We start from the raw sequence: 16,283 nt of genomic DNA, 5'->3' as shown, positions 1-16,283 counted from the left end.
GTCACAGACAATACTCATACAATGGTTGGCTGTGACTCACTCAGGACTTTGATGCTCGTAAGTTAAGTGGTTGGTAATCATCATCAATAAGTTATTTTGCCTTTAATGGAAAAAGTAGGCAGTGCTCACTTTGTGAACAATTCCTCCCTTCTACCCCGAATAGATTAAAAACTTATTATATTCGCACAATAAATTCAACAATGTAGATTATCATGATGGGAAGAATATAAAACAGGCATGATCCCAGGGAGTTCTGCTGCTTTGCTGCCTGGGGGTTGCTGAGTGCAAGAGCTTGCCAACTCCTTAGTACACAATTTTAATGTCTCAGTCACTGCTGTTTTCCAACAAACGGATACACCAGTTAATTTTAAGGTTTATTGTGTGGATGACTGGATGACCTTCAACTAATCCACCCAAGTGAACTGGCTACCATCACGGCAATGTTGGAATTTTGGCAGTATCCACTCTCAGGAAACCAAAGCAACACGAGTAATGACAAAGATACATTCGTGAAATTAAACTCGTGTCAGATTTGGTCATTGAGAATAGAAAGTTGACAACCCAGCTTTGGCTCGGGCAGCACATGCAGAGAAAATATCCTTTGTTAATATTTGCGATTTAAAACTTTATACAACTCCAAAACAACAGCAAATACTGTATCACAACACTAATGTTAAGCACTTACAACCTCAGTTATGTAAAATAATGGAGGCGTGCTTTACAAACTAATTTAACTTCTTTGATGAAATTGCCCTTCCCATGTGTATTGCCTTATATTCATGTTTTACTATTGTGGAAGACTTATCTTACATACAAGTAATAATTGGGAGTGAATTGTATATGTCGACATCACTAATAAATAATTATTTCATTCATTGCATAGACATTTGTTAAAACACACGTTTGTTAAAACACTGGGGTTATTTTAATTATAGTTTAAGTATATATATATGTGTGTGTGTGTATGTTAGATACTTAATCTGGTGTTGCATTTCTCTGCAGAGTACTCTGGGCACGCCCATATTCTTTTGGCTGCAATGGAAAGAGTAAGTCTCTTTCTCTCTTTGTATACTGAACTGACTGTTAACCATAATGTCAATGATCCTATCTCGTGGTGTACCCAGGCCAAGAATTGTCTAAGTTATGGACGGACTCAAATGCTGTGCATTCCTGTGGCTGGAATCTGTAAACATGCAAGTGGGTGGTAAACATCGAGTTGATTATACTTTTGGAACCTACCTCAAACAATCTGTAAACTATTGTCAGCCCCCGAACCAAATGAAGCTATTATTTGAACAACTGTACACTCTCGGTAGAATCAATCACCTTTTTGATAAATGCACAATTATGGTGCATAAGAGGGGAAAGAATATTATTCGAAAGAATGAAAACAGAATCGCAGAAGACTTCACTGTGTTCCTAATCCACCTCTTTTTCCAACCCTGCTAAAAACAGGCCTCTTTTGACCGTTCCTTCGGCCTTCTCCCTCCCCCTTTCCCTCTCTTCCCACTTTTCCTGGGTTTCCACTCCCATCACCGTAAAGTTCTTTAAGACATTATCCCCTATGAAAGGCATGAGGCAAGTTTCTGCTCTTGCGAGACAGGGCCTCCGCTTTTGCTTTGCGGAGTAAATGTGGAAGATGTGATAAGGCGTAAACCAAATGCAAGGATTATTAGGTTACCCATTTCTCTCGCCCCTACTCCCTCACTCCCATGTCCTCATGTAATGCACACACAGGGCTACTGTCAAGAGTTCAATTCATCAGTGCAGTTTGAGTTTTCATCGAATATTCCATTTCATGTCACAGCACAAGTATCTGCAGCTGTTGACCATCTTTAACTGTAAATGTTATTTATTTCCAGTCGTGCCTTCCTTCCAACAACAGCGGGCTTAAATAATTGTCCTTCAAACTCTCATTGGAACTAGAAAACGGTAATTTAATATCCCGTTAGGTCCTTAACGGATGCCCAAATTCAAAACGGTGTTTGAAGCCCCTCCAAAAGACATTTTAGACATTTTGTTACTTGTGATTCTTGGCCACAATTAACTGTGGTTTACAAAAACAGACAGCAACAAAAAAAAGTTACTAAGATGGCTGAGGACCAAGCCAAAATTATTAGATTCTCACTAAAGGGCAAGTACAGTACTGGAGAATTTTAGTCTGTAACAAATCATCCTTTGAAATATCTAACTTTTATATTCCTTGCCAGAATCAAACCCACTTTGACAATTATATGAAAAACGCTACTCTAAAGGAATTCCAGAAATATTTATGATCTTAACAAAATACTGTTTAACTGGAATGTTTTCTGTGCCAACTCCGTTGAACGCAGTTGTCTGTCTGATGTTTGTTCCCCCCAACAATTTATAGCTTACAATATATAAATACTTTTGAAGAAAATGTAGTTTCCCAGCTACACGTAACATCTCAGTATCTTTTACTGCATTATAACTCGAACTGGAACCCACTCTGCCTTCCCCCACCTCTGCATCATCGCTCGGCTCAGCCACAGTCTTACACCGCAGGCCACCGAGACCCTCATACACGCATTCATAACATCCAGGCTTGACTATGCAAACTCCCTGCTTGTCAGCCTCCCCAACTGCTCCCTCGATAGACTGCAGATCATCCAGAACTCTGCAGCCCGTTTCCTCTCCCGCACCAGGCTCCGTGACTCTCTCGCACTCAACCTTGCCCGACTCCACTGGCTTCCTATCACACAGAGGATACAGTTCATGATCCTAGTCCTCACCTTGAAAGCCCTCCATGGCCTCGCTCCCCCTCTATCTCTGCGACCTCCTAAGCCCCTACCAACCTGCCCGCTCCCTCTGCTCAGCTTGCTCCGGCCTGCTTCACACCCTCCGCCTCGCCCGCCCCACTATCGGCGGGCGGACCTTCTGCCACTCTGCCCCCACCCTCTGTAACTCCATCCCGCAGTCCCTCCACCTCGCCCCCTCCCTTGCCTCCTTCAAGACCCATCTCAAGACCCTCCTCTTCGACTGTGTCTTTAATCTCCTTCCTTACCCCCTGCCCTCCCCCCTCCCCAATCCCAACCCCCAGATCAGGTGCTACACACATAATTTTGTTGTTGTTGTATATGACCTTTTTTACATAACAGTAAATAATGCACTTGATGTTACGTTGAGAAATGGGGCTGGGTATTAGACACTCTCTGTGAGCCACTGCATGTATTTCAGTTTTGTTTTGAATAGGCAAATTATAAACTGTTTTAAACGGCTGGCTAACTTTTGTTTATTTTTGCAGCATGTCGATGGAAGTTTCTCTGTGAAGCCCTTAAAACAAAAGCAGATTGTAAGTATCTGATTCGTACCTACATCAAACATCAATTGGTTCACATTTCAATTCAGACAAGAAGGCTTGTTGGAAACCAGATGAGATTTTTCAAAGATACTGTATTTTAGCTGGTTATCTTTCTTTATACCTTTCTCCTCTTAGGGTAAGGGTTAGGGTGCAAACTCTTGATTGTCCAGCGCCTTGGGACATCCTTCTGACACGAAAGGCATTCTATAAATGTAATTTATTGCTGTTGAGTTAGGCAGAAAATAAAGTAGGCTGCATAATGATGGTTAGTGACTATTAGGATATACGAATTCCAGTAAATACACAGCTTGACGCTTTGTGGTATCTTGTGAATCCCATGTATCAGCACTGTGGATGCCAGTTCAACATGCTTCTGCCATCTGCTGTTAGTGTCTAGGAATGCTGATTCAATTTGAATTTCTACCAGTCTTGTGACAGGCTATAATGAGGCTGATGTGGTTCACGATCTTATTCCATAGCCACTGCAGGCGGTCTCTAGTTGTGAGCAAGCATTTAGCTCTCGACCGTTAACATTATACATCAGCATTAAATCCTTACTCCAGCCTGCAGTGTTTGGCTCTGCCTTGCATTTCTGTAATTTTTTTTTAAAAAAAAGACTTTATTATCAGCTTTTAGTGGATCATGCACAATGTGTGAGAATGACAAGCTACGTTTTACAGGATTTTTGTTTATGCCCTGAAATTAACTGCGTATCTCTGATCTCGTTCCTGTGCCAAATTCAGTACTTTTATGTGTGTGTTTTTACTTTCGTGAACAAACACTGGTATTTTTCTGATGTTTTTGTAAAAAGAATAGAGCAATTTATTCAAAATATTGTAGTATATTGTTTTAATAACCTTTAGTGCTACAGTCCTTACAAATTTTGGTCTTTATTCAAATGTTGTTCAATATCAATCGATTTGCATCAGTTAGTTGATCTATTTCTACTTGTTTTTCCTGTAGGTTGACCGGGTCAGCTATTTACTGCAAGAAATCTATGGTATTGAAAATAAAAACAATCAAGAAACCAAGGTATCCACTGTAATTCATACCTTCCCGAGTTTGATAATTCCTTTCATTCAAGAATCGCATTTAAACTTAACACTTTCAATTTTGAGTCTCCGATTAATAAACGCTGTAACTTTTAGTTTCAACAGTCAATCCGTATTGTATTTCAAATGTGAAACCTCAGCTGCAAACATGCATCAATTAAATATAGCCAGTTAAGTAATAAAGTCCAGGAAATGGCATCGTGAAATAGTAAATGCTCAGATGTGGAGAAAATATAATACCCAGCTACGAAAGATAAGAAAGCAACGAATGTCTTTACTTTAAATGTCTTTGCAGCCTTCGGATGATGAGAACAGCGACAACAGCAACGAATGTGTTGTGTGCTTGTCTGACCTCCGAGACACTTTAATCCTTCCCTGTAGACATCTGTGCTTATGCAGCACTTGTGCAGACACACTACGCTACCAGGCTAACAACTGCCCTATTTGTAGGCTGCGTGAGTATTGCTAATGTCTTATACAATGGCAAAGCAAAAGTTTTATAACGCAAGATATAAGAGGCCATCCATCCAAGGTTTTAAAGTTTCCAAATAATAATAATAAAACGAATGTATTGTCTATTACGACTGTATGTTTTTGCTGCTACTTCAAAACTAGAATGGTTGTGATTTTATACAAAATAATATTGATGTATGTTGTAGCTTTCAGCTTGCACTTCATTTTCGACCCCATTATTTCTTACCAACCATTAACTTAACAAGTGCTGCAACAAATTACTCCGGGTAAATAATTGATGAGATCAATTCCTCTTGAGCGATTGGTGGGCTAAAGTCAAAATGTGCGAAACATCCATAACTTGCAGCAATCAGCCTTTGCCATATGTTAAAATTATAGTGCGTAAGGCAACTCCTGTCAGTGGTTCTGAAAGTTAAGTATAGTACAGATATTGTCACGGGGAAAGAGGGACAAGTTTGAGTAACTGCAGTGCACGATTCATTATATAGTGCAACTTAACCAACAGAAATACGCTGTGTGCATAAAGTGAGAAATATTTTCCTAATCCCTGGTATGTTTATTGTCACGGGCCAATAGGCCAATGTATTTTCAAGTTTCACTGCAAGCATGACTGGCACTTGAACCCATAGATTATCAGTAATGATTAATCATGGATGTTGAGGTTGAAATAATAGCAGCAATAAAACAAAGAAGCACCTGACTTGCTGATTTGTTAAAATTGCCACTGCCTCTCACAAATTACCTGTGTCTATTTTTCTATTTTTTTATATAGACTACTTTTTATTTTTGCCCAAATGATGCCACTAATATTTCAGGAAATCTGTCTGGCTAACTGTTCCGCTCCTTGGATTATATTCAGAACAGAAATGCCAAGATGTGCCTCTTCCAGCAGATGTGACCCGATAGTGAATTAAAAGCAGGACGCTAGCTTTTCTCCCCTGCTGTATCCTGAGATAGACCCAGTTCAATTATAGGGCTTCACTAATGCTATAGGGGGAATCACAACTTAACGCTCCACAGAATAAAGGTCAGAACTGGCACTTTCCCTTGCTATACAATTGACTACAGTACCGTGAAACACATTTAGATCAGTGACTTTCTGTCCTTCACATTTTACAGTTTCAAAATTGAAATCACACCATATTTCCCTGCGAGTACGAGGTATTAGATGGTGCTGGATGCTGTGTAGATTTGCTGGAGAATGATCTGGATCTACGACGACCTTTGTAACCTCTCACTGGAAGTGGAATTCTCATTGCAAACCTTTCTATTCTCAGCGTTTCGAGCACTGTTGCAGATCCGAGCTGTGAGGAAAAAGCCTGGCACTTTGTCACCCATTTCATTTAGTCCAGTCCTGGCACAAACTATGGAACACGATGATCATTCAGTAAGTTTATGCTCTTTTTCATTACAAGCTATAGTTATTATAATGCGTGCCTCTGGTTCAATCCAATAAGCTATTTCCTGCTGTTTAATATTAGTATCAAGGCCAAGTCTTTCAATCTGTATTGCCGTAGACTTTCGATTTCCCTTAATATAAAGATTATGGGAAAAAAGTAGAGGAATGGGCTCTTTCAGTCGACCCTCAAGCATGATGGACTGAATGGCCTCCTTCTGTGCTGTATGTTTCTATGATTCTATGGATGTCTCAATGAGGCACAATGTGGTTTTAATGTGACACTTGTTTTTACCAATGAATTTATGTGAATGGCTGTATAGAGTAATGTTTTTTTTCTAAATCTTCAGACAACTGACCACATTCCCCCAGGATTTGAGCCCGTTTCTCTTCTGGAAGCTTTGAACGGACTTCGATCGGTCTCTCCAGTAATCCCTTCTGTGCCTTTGTACGAAGAAATCAGCTATTCTGGGTTTGGAGATGGCCTGTCCCCATCAGGCAGGCAACTGTCAGCAATCGACCGAATGATAGATAGCGGCCCTCAAAAACCCAAGTTGAGCAAATCCTCAGAAAGGTACGTTTCCATCCACAACGGTGTATATTTATCAGTTTGTTCTTGCAATAGAACTCCGCATTATTGAAGCGATAGTTGAAATGGTTCATAGTGTGGGATTTCATGATTTATATTTGCAAAGCGATATCACAATTTTGAAATTCAAAGCTAAGAGGATTATCCTTTTCTGCGTATCCTTTTCTCCAATGTGTTTCTCACGTGGAATATGACAGGCTGAATTTCAACAGGCCAGGAATGTGGCAATTTTCTAATATTTGTTCAGATTCATTATAAATCGTAGGTTTTTAAAGTTCTTTAATGCCTGCTGCGTCCTCCAAGAAGCAGAAACTGCACTAAGCAGAAACAGAAGCAAGCTACCTGGCACAGACACGAGGGGCTGAATGGCTTCCTTCTGTGCTGTATAATTCTATAATGCCTGGAGAGCATTATGATTGTCAGGCTGGAGATGTAAGGGAGAGAAAACAGTGAGAGAAACGGCAAGAGAGCCGCGAGGAGGCTGGCAGTAAGTTGGGAAACTTGGAGAGAAGGAGATCAAAGCTGGATCGATGCCTCAACAGGCTGAACAGACTCCAAGGCAATGTGACTTCGACCGCTGAGAAGTTGTACTGCAGGTTGTTTTAGCCTAAATAATAAACTGAGTAGTTCGAAACAAGAGTGGGAAAGCTTAAAAGGGCAGTATATTACAAACATAATTATAACCCTGGAATAAAATATCTCAGTATTAATGCTTCTAGAAATCTTGTTTTCTAACTTTAAAATTGACGATAATTCAGCAGTCTGCGATCGCCATCCTCCCCGATACAAGAGGAAGATGAGGAGAAACTTTCTGAGGATTCTGATGTTCTCTTGCAGAAGAGTGAACCACAACCTCTGCCAAATGAGCTGGGCTGCCAGGAGGTAAGTTTACAAAAATAATAATCCTCGCATTTGATCTAGCGCTTTATCACATCGTTGAGACATCTCAAAGCGCTTCACGTAATACATTGTCAAGTGGAGTGACTGTTTATTTTGTGGGCGAAACGCGGTAGCCAATTGCGCACAGAAGTGAGTGTCGTGGATTGAGCAGCCAACTTTTTTTCTTGTTTTTAAAGGAATTATTACCCCTGGAAAAAGCAATAAGGTTCCAGGAAAGAGTGAGCCAAAGGATGGATTTAGAAGTGTACATGCACGTGTATATTTACGAGGATTAAATTATGTAGATTAAATCTAGGTTTTATTTGTGAAGGAAAAGTCCCTTAATGTCACGTTTTATTTCACAAACAACATACAAAAAGGCACTCCTTTATTAATGTTCATTTGCAGTTAGGAACGTGGGTTACTACAGACTCCTGTACCTACAACTAACTCAGTTGTACAATTTATTTTCCAGAATATTGCAGCTGAAGAGTCTCCAGATTTATTCTCAGAAAAGGAAGGTGAGATTTCCCTGTACTTTTGCACCAAAACACTAATTGTCATCAATCCATGTAGAAGATCTCTGTGTTCAGTTCTTTCAAGGGCCTTTTTGTCCACAATTTTTTTAATACGCGGATTTTCATCCAAACTAGGTGATCCTTTTAATGCCTTTTCTGGAGCCGGCCACAAGATGGCGAGCAAAAAAGAAAAAGGTTTTGCTAATAGGTACATAAGAAATCAGAGACAGGAGGAGGCCAATCAGCCCATCGAGCCTGTTCCACTAGATTAACAGTTCTTGGCAAATCCCCAAATCCTGCCCTCTTGGCCATGCCCCTTAATGCTTCTGTTACCCAAATATTTGTTTCTCGTTTAACCATCCTTTTCACTTCCCCTTCAGCTGTGAGACCCGACTCTGAAGATATTGTACAGGACAGTGAGAAGGAAAACAGCAGCCTCGATAAAGAAGAGGGGGAGACTCCTCTGGAGGTTTGTCTGCCAGGTACGTGGCCTTTATGTTCCACTGATGGTTGGATTTCTTCTAGATTTACTTAGTTCTACTTCATGATATTGTACTGTTTATAGTTGGAGCCTTCATTAAACTCGCTATGTTGCATGGTTAAGAAATAAGTTCAGTATTTTCACAGCTGAACTGAGTGAGCATCGGTTAGATAACGTATTTGCCAGATAACTTTTGAGCCTAGTCTTTAGGATCTATCTCAGTTGGAATCTGTCCCGCTTCTGTTATCTGGTATTCAAGAGCCTATAATTTCTTAATTGAAACAATCAAGTTATGCATTTATCAAGGCATTAAAACTATTTCTTTCTCAGTCCACATACCATGTGTCGTCGCTCTATAAAGGAAAATAGTCCAAGGAGAGCTGTCCCTGTCTTCTCCCATATCAGAAAACGGTTGAATAGCTTTTTATAGTGAGGATTTCTGATGAGAGGGTTTTCTTTCCTGTAGTTATTATAAGTTTTGCCAAAATGTCTTTCTAGTTTAGTAATTTTCTGCTTCTTGGAATTATCAGTTCTGCGCTGCCTCTTTCAGTAACTTCTGTATTCACCCCCTAGACCTTTCCAGCCTTGCTAATAACCTTTCTAATTCCAACACTATTGTCCTCTACAAATTCAGTGGATTATAAGGAGCGCTTCTGATTCATTAATCCATTCCATTTACGATCATGTTTTGAATGCTTTTAACTAAAAACCTGTGCTTAATATCTAATCCCTCAGGTTTATTTAGGCTCCGGATAGTACTTATCTGCATGGTTGAAGATAATTTTACACATTGCCATAGAGCCCATGTAACCACCTCTTCCTTCCACCCACTTTCGACGATCTGAAACTTAGTAATTGTGATGCATAAATACTTAAAGAGAAATCAAAGCACTGTAAGGGAGTTTGCACATTGAAACAATTATATCTGGAGTTCAAACAGAATTGTTTTCACATAAGGATAAAATTGAAAAAATTAAGGTTGTATCTTGCAAGGCTATTGCGGCATCAAATCCTGAGGTGTATTGTCACCCATAACTAACTGAAATGCAAGCATTAGAGATTAATATAAAACAAAAGTGCGTTCATTTCCGTACCTAGTTTAATAAGGACCTTTTTGTGTTCCATTTTTGTGTGACTACTCTTCTTGTCATCTTCTCTCCATTGCTTTTCTAATATATCCTTACCTTTCTATCTATAATTTTGTTGGCTCGGGCAGCCCTGGCTCCTGAATCCTGCTCAGTTGGTATAGAAGAGTAGAGGAGTAACTCTGGTATGTTAACACTCTTTACTTACAATTGTTCCCTTTGTACAAATTCAAGTGTTTGTGTTTTGCCCATGGCAGCCTAAAATGGAATGAAGTCAGGATAACAGACTTTGGGCTTTTGAGGTCAGAGTGTCCGAGACAGGGTTTTTAAAACACACAGATTTTCTACCAAGACATTTTTCTTTCATTTCCTATCCTGTGAATTGTACAGGACCATCTCAAATCTGCAACAGACCGAGAAAAAGGGAAATTTGTTTAGGTGCAGAAATGCTTATACACATTCTCCAAGCTCACAGCCTGACAATAGTTGGAAGGGAATCGGTTTTAAACAACATATGTTATGAATTAAAATGCACAAACAAAAATGTTATGGTTATAAAATGCCTTGTATATATTCATTTCTGTGTTTGTGTTTCTAGTAAGAGTTAAGAGATTGTTTGCTCTACTTTACAAAAAATGCAAACAACCGGTTTATCCATAATTTACAATTGCTGGGCATATTAAGAATCTTGTTACCCATAACTTAACATTCCTCTTTTTAAAGGTTGTGCCTCCTTTTCTATAAAAGTATCCAAACAATATTAGTAAGTACCTAATGCTCCATTGCAGAAATCCAAAGAATAATGGGATAGTGGAGAATATGAGAATCCCTTCTTTGGATTGTCCTAAAAAGCGAATGAAATGTATTTGTACAGTAATTGCACCTCTCTTCAATAATTTCTTAGCCAACTGTTAGTCTATCTTTGTTATTCAGGGCTATTCAATTTTCAAATGAAAGAATCAATCAACAGTGCCACAAATCAACACTACAATAGAAAGAGCTTTTCTACAAACGCCATAATAGTTGAGATGAAACCTTTGTCAAAAACAGAATGAGGTGTCAATTTCCTATTCCTTTTATACAACCATCTAAAAGGTAGGAAGTGCACACAATTGCAGTTGGATACTTTTCGCCTTTAAAAACTTAATAACCGTTTCTTCCTCAACTTCCCATTAAGGGTTTCAAAGGCCACGCAGACCATGCAATCTGAAGAGTTAATAATAGGAAGAAATGGGATTATTTGGCAGATTATTCTGATGTTGTGATTTTGCTGAATATTTCTGTAGCAGATTGGCAAATGAACTGTGTTTCGCCCACAAAATATACAGTCAGTTGACTTCACAGTATATTCTGTGAAGCGCTTTGAGACGACTAGAACAACAACAACAACAAAATTACATTTATAGAGCGCCTTTCAAGTCGGGAGGCCGTCCCAAAGCGCTGAAAGGACTAGAAGACCTGACAAGGCGCTGTATCAAATACAAGGATCATTATTATATTATGTGAGACTGTAAGATACAATGCATTTATAACCCGGAATATTATCCATACAGTCTCGTTGACCAAATTATTTTATTCTCACCTAAGGGAACCCGTCTGGTTTATTTTTTACAACATCTGTTCTCCACATCTCAGACTGCGTCACCACTTTCCTTAATCTCTCTGCAATCTTCAGAGTACTTTGATGTTTCACTATGATTTCAGATGAGTCAGTGTGTGGTACTTTGTGTCCTGCTGCTCTGCCTTGTGCTCACCTCATCCCAGAACAATCCATCTGTGGCATCTCATTCATTATTGCCAGAACAAAGTAAACCCTTTCTCAGTTCTCTGGTATTTAATCAACCACAGTTCCTCCAATTTCCCTGTCAAGATGGCTGTTCCTACATCCGTTTGCTTATACAGAAAACAACACGGCTGAGACTTTCAGACAAGTTCTTTGCCTTGCTGTTCACGTCTCCCGTTTAATCTTATTCAGAAACTAAATTGAACTTCCGTACTTCGCCCCCCCCCCCCCCCTCACTCCAAAAGACAACAACAAATTTCATGGCAGGAGGACATCCCAAGGCATTGGACAATACAGCCTCTGGCTGGGTAGTCCTGAACCCCAGAAGACAAACTCCTATTAAGCCAAACCCTGTGCGCTTGTTCAAATTTGGTCAATAGTATGCCCTGCACGCAACATTCACACACACACAGGCACGCACGTACACCAGTGAGATCTTAGCATCATTGGTTTGGTTATCTTTTTGACGCATGGCTGACCCTCACATTATTCAAGAATGTGCTTTCTCAGTTCAGTCGTCGGATATTTTTAATTTTACAAAGGGCTTCAAATGAATTGAACTAATGGTTAAATAATGGGTTTAAAAGATGCACGACTGACTTCAAAGAGAAGCTGACACCGGCCTTGTTGAAAACTACCATTTACAGTACGAGGCATTCATCTCCCAAACCCGAATTTAAAAAAAAAAAGTCAAATGCTTTTACGAAGTCGCTGCCGCTATATTATGTTGGGATTGAAACAGTTGTCGTCTAAAACGAGACTCTGCCTCCAACAATGTGTTTTTCTGCAGGAACCTCGGACTCAACTGAGAGCCTGAAAAGCCAGAGTACCAACAGCTCATCTCAACCTCTTCTCCCTGTCTCCAGTATTAACCATGTAGACGATTTGAACCAAGTTTTGTGAGCAACAGTTGCATGTGCCATGTTCTGCCCATGTCACATGGAACTATCTTCATGTTGTACTTAACTGTTTTAACATCTTAACTGTGTACCAATGCTTTCTAGTGCAGTGGGTGCATCTTAACATTTGCACCACGTATGTTTTTTAAAAGACCAGCTTGTCTGAAACTAGTTTCCCCCTCTTTGTCCTGTGACTTTGACTGTAATTTGTACCTTTAAATTGTTTAGATTTAGTTTGTTTCGAACAACTGTTCAAATGCAAAGATCATTATTATTATTATAATAAATCTAACCCAATTTATAGTGGCTGCAATTGTATAATGTGACAAATACACATTCTGTTTGTTAGATTCAGCAAATTACCATTTTTTTAAAAAAAACCTCCATTGAAGGGACATCACCGTCAGCTCATAGACTATGCTTTCAAATGAATAAAAACATCAACATTCAGTGGTCCAAGTTTGAAATATCAAAATCCATAAAGTAAATGGGTGGAATATTCATGGCAGTTGGCAGCTTTTATTTAACATGGGTTATTAGAGTTTGCCACCATAGGAACTATCAATGGTGAGATGATAACACTAAACTAATTTGTTGTTCAGACAATGCTCTGTAAATTGGAGAATGTCATCTACTTTTTCTGTGTAGAGTTAATCCAGTTTTTTCGAGGGTGGGGTGGAATTGCACAAATTGTCCATTTTTATGTTTTGATCCTTTCCTGTAAGTGAAAGTTTTACTTTTCCTATTCATGAACCATCTTTAGTACGCAGATTGAATGAATGCATGAATGACAAATAAGCAATCTTTTCAGGTGTCCTGTGTAGCAGTCGCGTGTGTGTTGTGTGTGGGTGTGTGTGTATGTATGTATGTATGTACAGGCTATAGTTTTCATGGTGAGTGAATAAATTGTTATCATGTATTTCATGACATTTGTTTGCAGATCACTTTAACCCCACGTGTACATTGCAGTAACATTGAAGTCTTGACGTACGCTAGCGTTTTAATGCAGTTGAGTACTGTTTGTCCTGCCTTGTTATCGGTCTTGTGTCGTGGTGTCAGCCTTACACTGCACACGTCAGTGGGCCAATGGAGTCGTTGAATATTTTCTTGGATATGAGAGCAGCAGAACTGTGAATCTGCTTCCTGTAGCGATAGCTCGCCTTAAACTAGACTCACAACATGCCATTGCCTGTTTCAGACCAATCCTAACACTAATCCGCATTTGTGTTCGGCAAAAACTCTCAACCTTCAACAATTTGTATAACGTGAGGATTCCGGTCATTACACCTGGTAATAGCGCTGTTCAAATCCTGCTTTTACTTTCTGTTTTTTTAGTTTGTCCGAATTATTTTCAAAAAAAACGATTAAAACTTTGTACTGATTGTAATTTTTACTCGGTTTTATTTGGTACTAAATTGACTAATATTTGACAATTTGTTTGTGAGCTGCAGAGATTCAGTCCCTTTTGCTTTTTCCATAACATTTCTTCCAACACTATCGCGTTTAACCAACTAGCGTAATACTTTTATAGCTACGAGAAAAGAATTGGCACAGGCATGCACGATTTTAAAAAAAACTAGGCAGCTAATTTAGAGTAAGCATAAGTACTTTGTAACAGAAAAAAAAGTTTTTCAAACAACCTGTAAAGAAACTGTGAGGAGATCCACATGTTTTAATACTGTCCTTAAGCGGGTATATATTTTAGATAGATTAGTCTATGCTATCAGAAAGGGATATGCACTCTGACCACACTCTGAATCTGTTCCCACTCCATTCAGCTTTACGCAAGAGAAACAATTAACGTATTTATACAGCTTAATCCACCCTAAGCAGAATTTTCCAATCTATCGAGTGTATTGCAGCTTTTTTTTGTTTGGTGGGGGGATAATGTAGCATTACTGTCCTGTTTTAGATTGTTCTCGTGTTAACAGTAACCTTCGTTCAGCTCCATCTGCTGAGGTTGTGATCTTACTCTGTGCCTTGTATCTGGTCAGATGATGAAGGTACGTGCGTACGTACCCGCAAAACATCATTTGATCTGTGATTGTGATTCCGCAAAAATCTTGTCACGTCAAAACTCTTTTTTGGACGGAGATGTTAATTTTTCTACATGATGTAAATAAGATGCTTTCAAGTCGACGGGTTGCGAACCGAGACGGAAGTCGTGCATGAAAAGCGTTAGTGTGGTTTTCGTGTAGAATCCCGACGCAGTTAGTTCTGTGGTTAACTGTAGATTTTAACATTTGGTCACTTACTTCCAAGTTTATAACGATGTGTAAAACGCATAATTTTAACAACAAAAAAAAAAGCGGCCGTGCTGTATTCGCATCAGAATGTAACTTTGCATTTTGTTTGAAGGATATCGGATTGTAATAAAATGTTCCGCATTAGTGATCATTTCGGGTCTGGCTTTTCTGTTTGCTACAATATTCAGATTTACTGCTTTCCCCACCTCTTACGTAAAGTACTTTACCAGTGCACTTGCCCGACAGCCTTCAGCTCTCCCATTATACCTGCTCGTCTTTTCTCTTGCTCGCTTTCAAACACTCATTATTATTATTTGTGGTCCCTTACGCAGCACGGCACCTTTTCCAGATCAGAAATGAATGGCACGATGTAAACCAAAAAAGAACCAATATAATTGAATTAAAAAAAGTGAGTCAGGCTCACACAATTTATATAGCGCCCTTCATACAGGGTAGCAGCTCAGAGCGCTCACACTACAGTCTGGGATTTTCCTGATCCCTATGGCTCAGCTGCGTCTCGCACAACATATGCTGACAGAAGTTTTGGGAGAGCCAGAAATTTACGAAGGACCATAAAATATTCCACTGGTAGCATTATCAAGACTGCAGCTAGTTTTATCTCCCGTCTCGCAGTTTGCCTATAAAAATACACAAGTCGCTACACCTTGCAGCAAATCCAGCGAGACATTGTCCCCGCAGGAAAGGCGATGAATTAAAACACAAGGATAATTATTTTTCTGTGTTTTTTTTTCTCCCTTTCCCCCCCAAATCACGCGCTGGTAAATGAATGAATCTTGACTCGCTTTGTGATATCACAAGAAATCAGCTGTGACATCAGCGCTGCCATTCTGACACCACACCAGCGGGCTTCGCCGTAGAAGGGGCTTCAAAAATATTTGCCGCTAATTTAATAAGATAAAGGTATGAGTTTCCACCCGACAGTTCAGTCAGACCTCAGGCAGGAGCCGAGCATCAGGTCATTCTCCCCTGCAAGGTCCCCGTTGGCCAAATCAAATCGAGAGGAGTGAGCCACAAGACAAAGGTAAGAAATCACTGTCATCGCTACGTATTGTGTCAAGCGCGCGAGGAGATGACAGGAACCCCGTGAGCACTCTTTGCAGTTCACGACGCTGCAATTTATTTCCCGTGCTTCCTTGTCATAAACTCCCGACGGCCGTAAAGAGTCGCGCAGACTTCTGCAACCCTCTTCCTGACAACTGTGCAGAGAGACAATATTTTGGAGGCAGTGGTTTCGGCCACAAAATACGCCGATCAATCCACTTTACAATGTATATTCTGCGAAGCACTTTCAGATGTCTCGACGACACGGTCAGGCTCTGTATATTGAATGCAAAGATGATTTTCTTATTATGTCGTGTCAGAGAGCAATCAGCAAAGATTTCTCATGGAGCAGGTAACCCACGCCCACCGCCCCACTCCCCTGGTAAAAAATAGTTCCATAAATTCACCAAAAGTGTATAAATGTTCGATGCAAAAAGCATTTTCAAGAGTTCCGCACTCATTTCGAAGAGCCGATTAGATGGTTCGATTCCTAGTCT

The 16,283-nt window shown here is 39.8% G+C and overlaps 1 protein-coding gene across 5 annotated transcripts in view; it reads left to right on the top strand.

Annotated features, from left to right (window-relative positions):
• LOC103188405 (E3 ubiquitin-protein ligase MGRN1) overlaps positions 1-14,875 on the top strand; it is a 29,735-nt gene extending 14,860 nt beyond the window's left edge. The window contains exons 7-17 of one of the 5 annotated variants that reach the window (XM_042341215.1): positions 1,003-1,046; positions 3,266-3,313; positions 4,286-4,354; positions 4,670-4,829; positions 6,126-6,235; positions 6,595-6,818; positions 7,592-7,715; positions 8,188-8,233; positions 8,611-8,712; positions 9,928-9,981; positions 12,370-12,421. In XM_042341215.1, coding sequence (XP_042197149.1) covers positions 1,003-1,046; positions 3,266-3,313; positions 4,286-4,354; positions 4,670-4,829; positions 6,126-6,235; positions 6,595-6,818; positions 7,592-7,715; positions 8,188-8,233; positions 8,611-8,712; positions 9,928-9,968 — 968 coding nt within the window. In that variant the 3' untranslated portion in view covers positions 9,969-9,981; positions 12,370-12,421. Of the gene's footprint in view, positions 1-1,002; positions 1,047-3,265; positions 3,314-4,285; positions 4,355-4,669; positions 4,830-6,125; positions 6,236-6,594; positions 6,819-7,591; positions 7,716-8,187; positions 8,234-8,610; positions 8,713-9,927; positions 9,982-10,729; positions 10,889-12,369 lie in introns of those variants that run through there. The other 4 variants (XM_042341214.1, XM_042341213.1, XM_042341212.1 and 1 more) reach the window with 4 other exon arrangements.
• Positions 14,876-16,283: the final 1,408 nt, after the last annotated feature.

Source organism: Callorhinchus milii, unplaced genomic scaffold (assembly GCF_018977255.1).
Source record: "Callorhinchus milii isolate IMCB2004 unplaced genomic scaffold, IMCB_Cmil_1.0 Scaffold16, whole genome shotgun sequence".
Lineage (NCBI taxonomy): Eukaryota > Metazoa > Chordata > Chondrichthyes > Chimaeriformes > Callorhinchidae > Callorhinchus > Callorhinchus milii.
The sequence above is the reverse complement of the archived record's forward strand: the minus strand, read 5'-3'. Positions and strand labels throughout refer to the sequence as shown.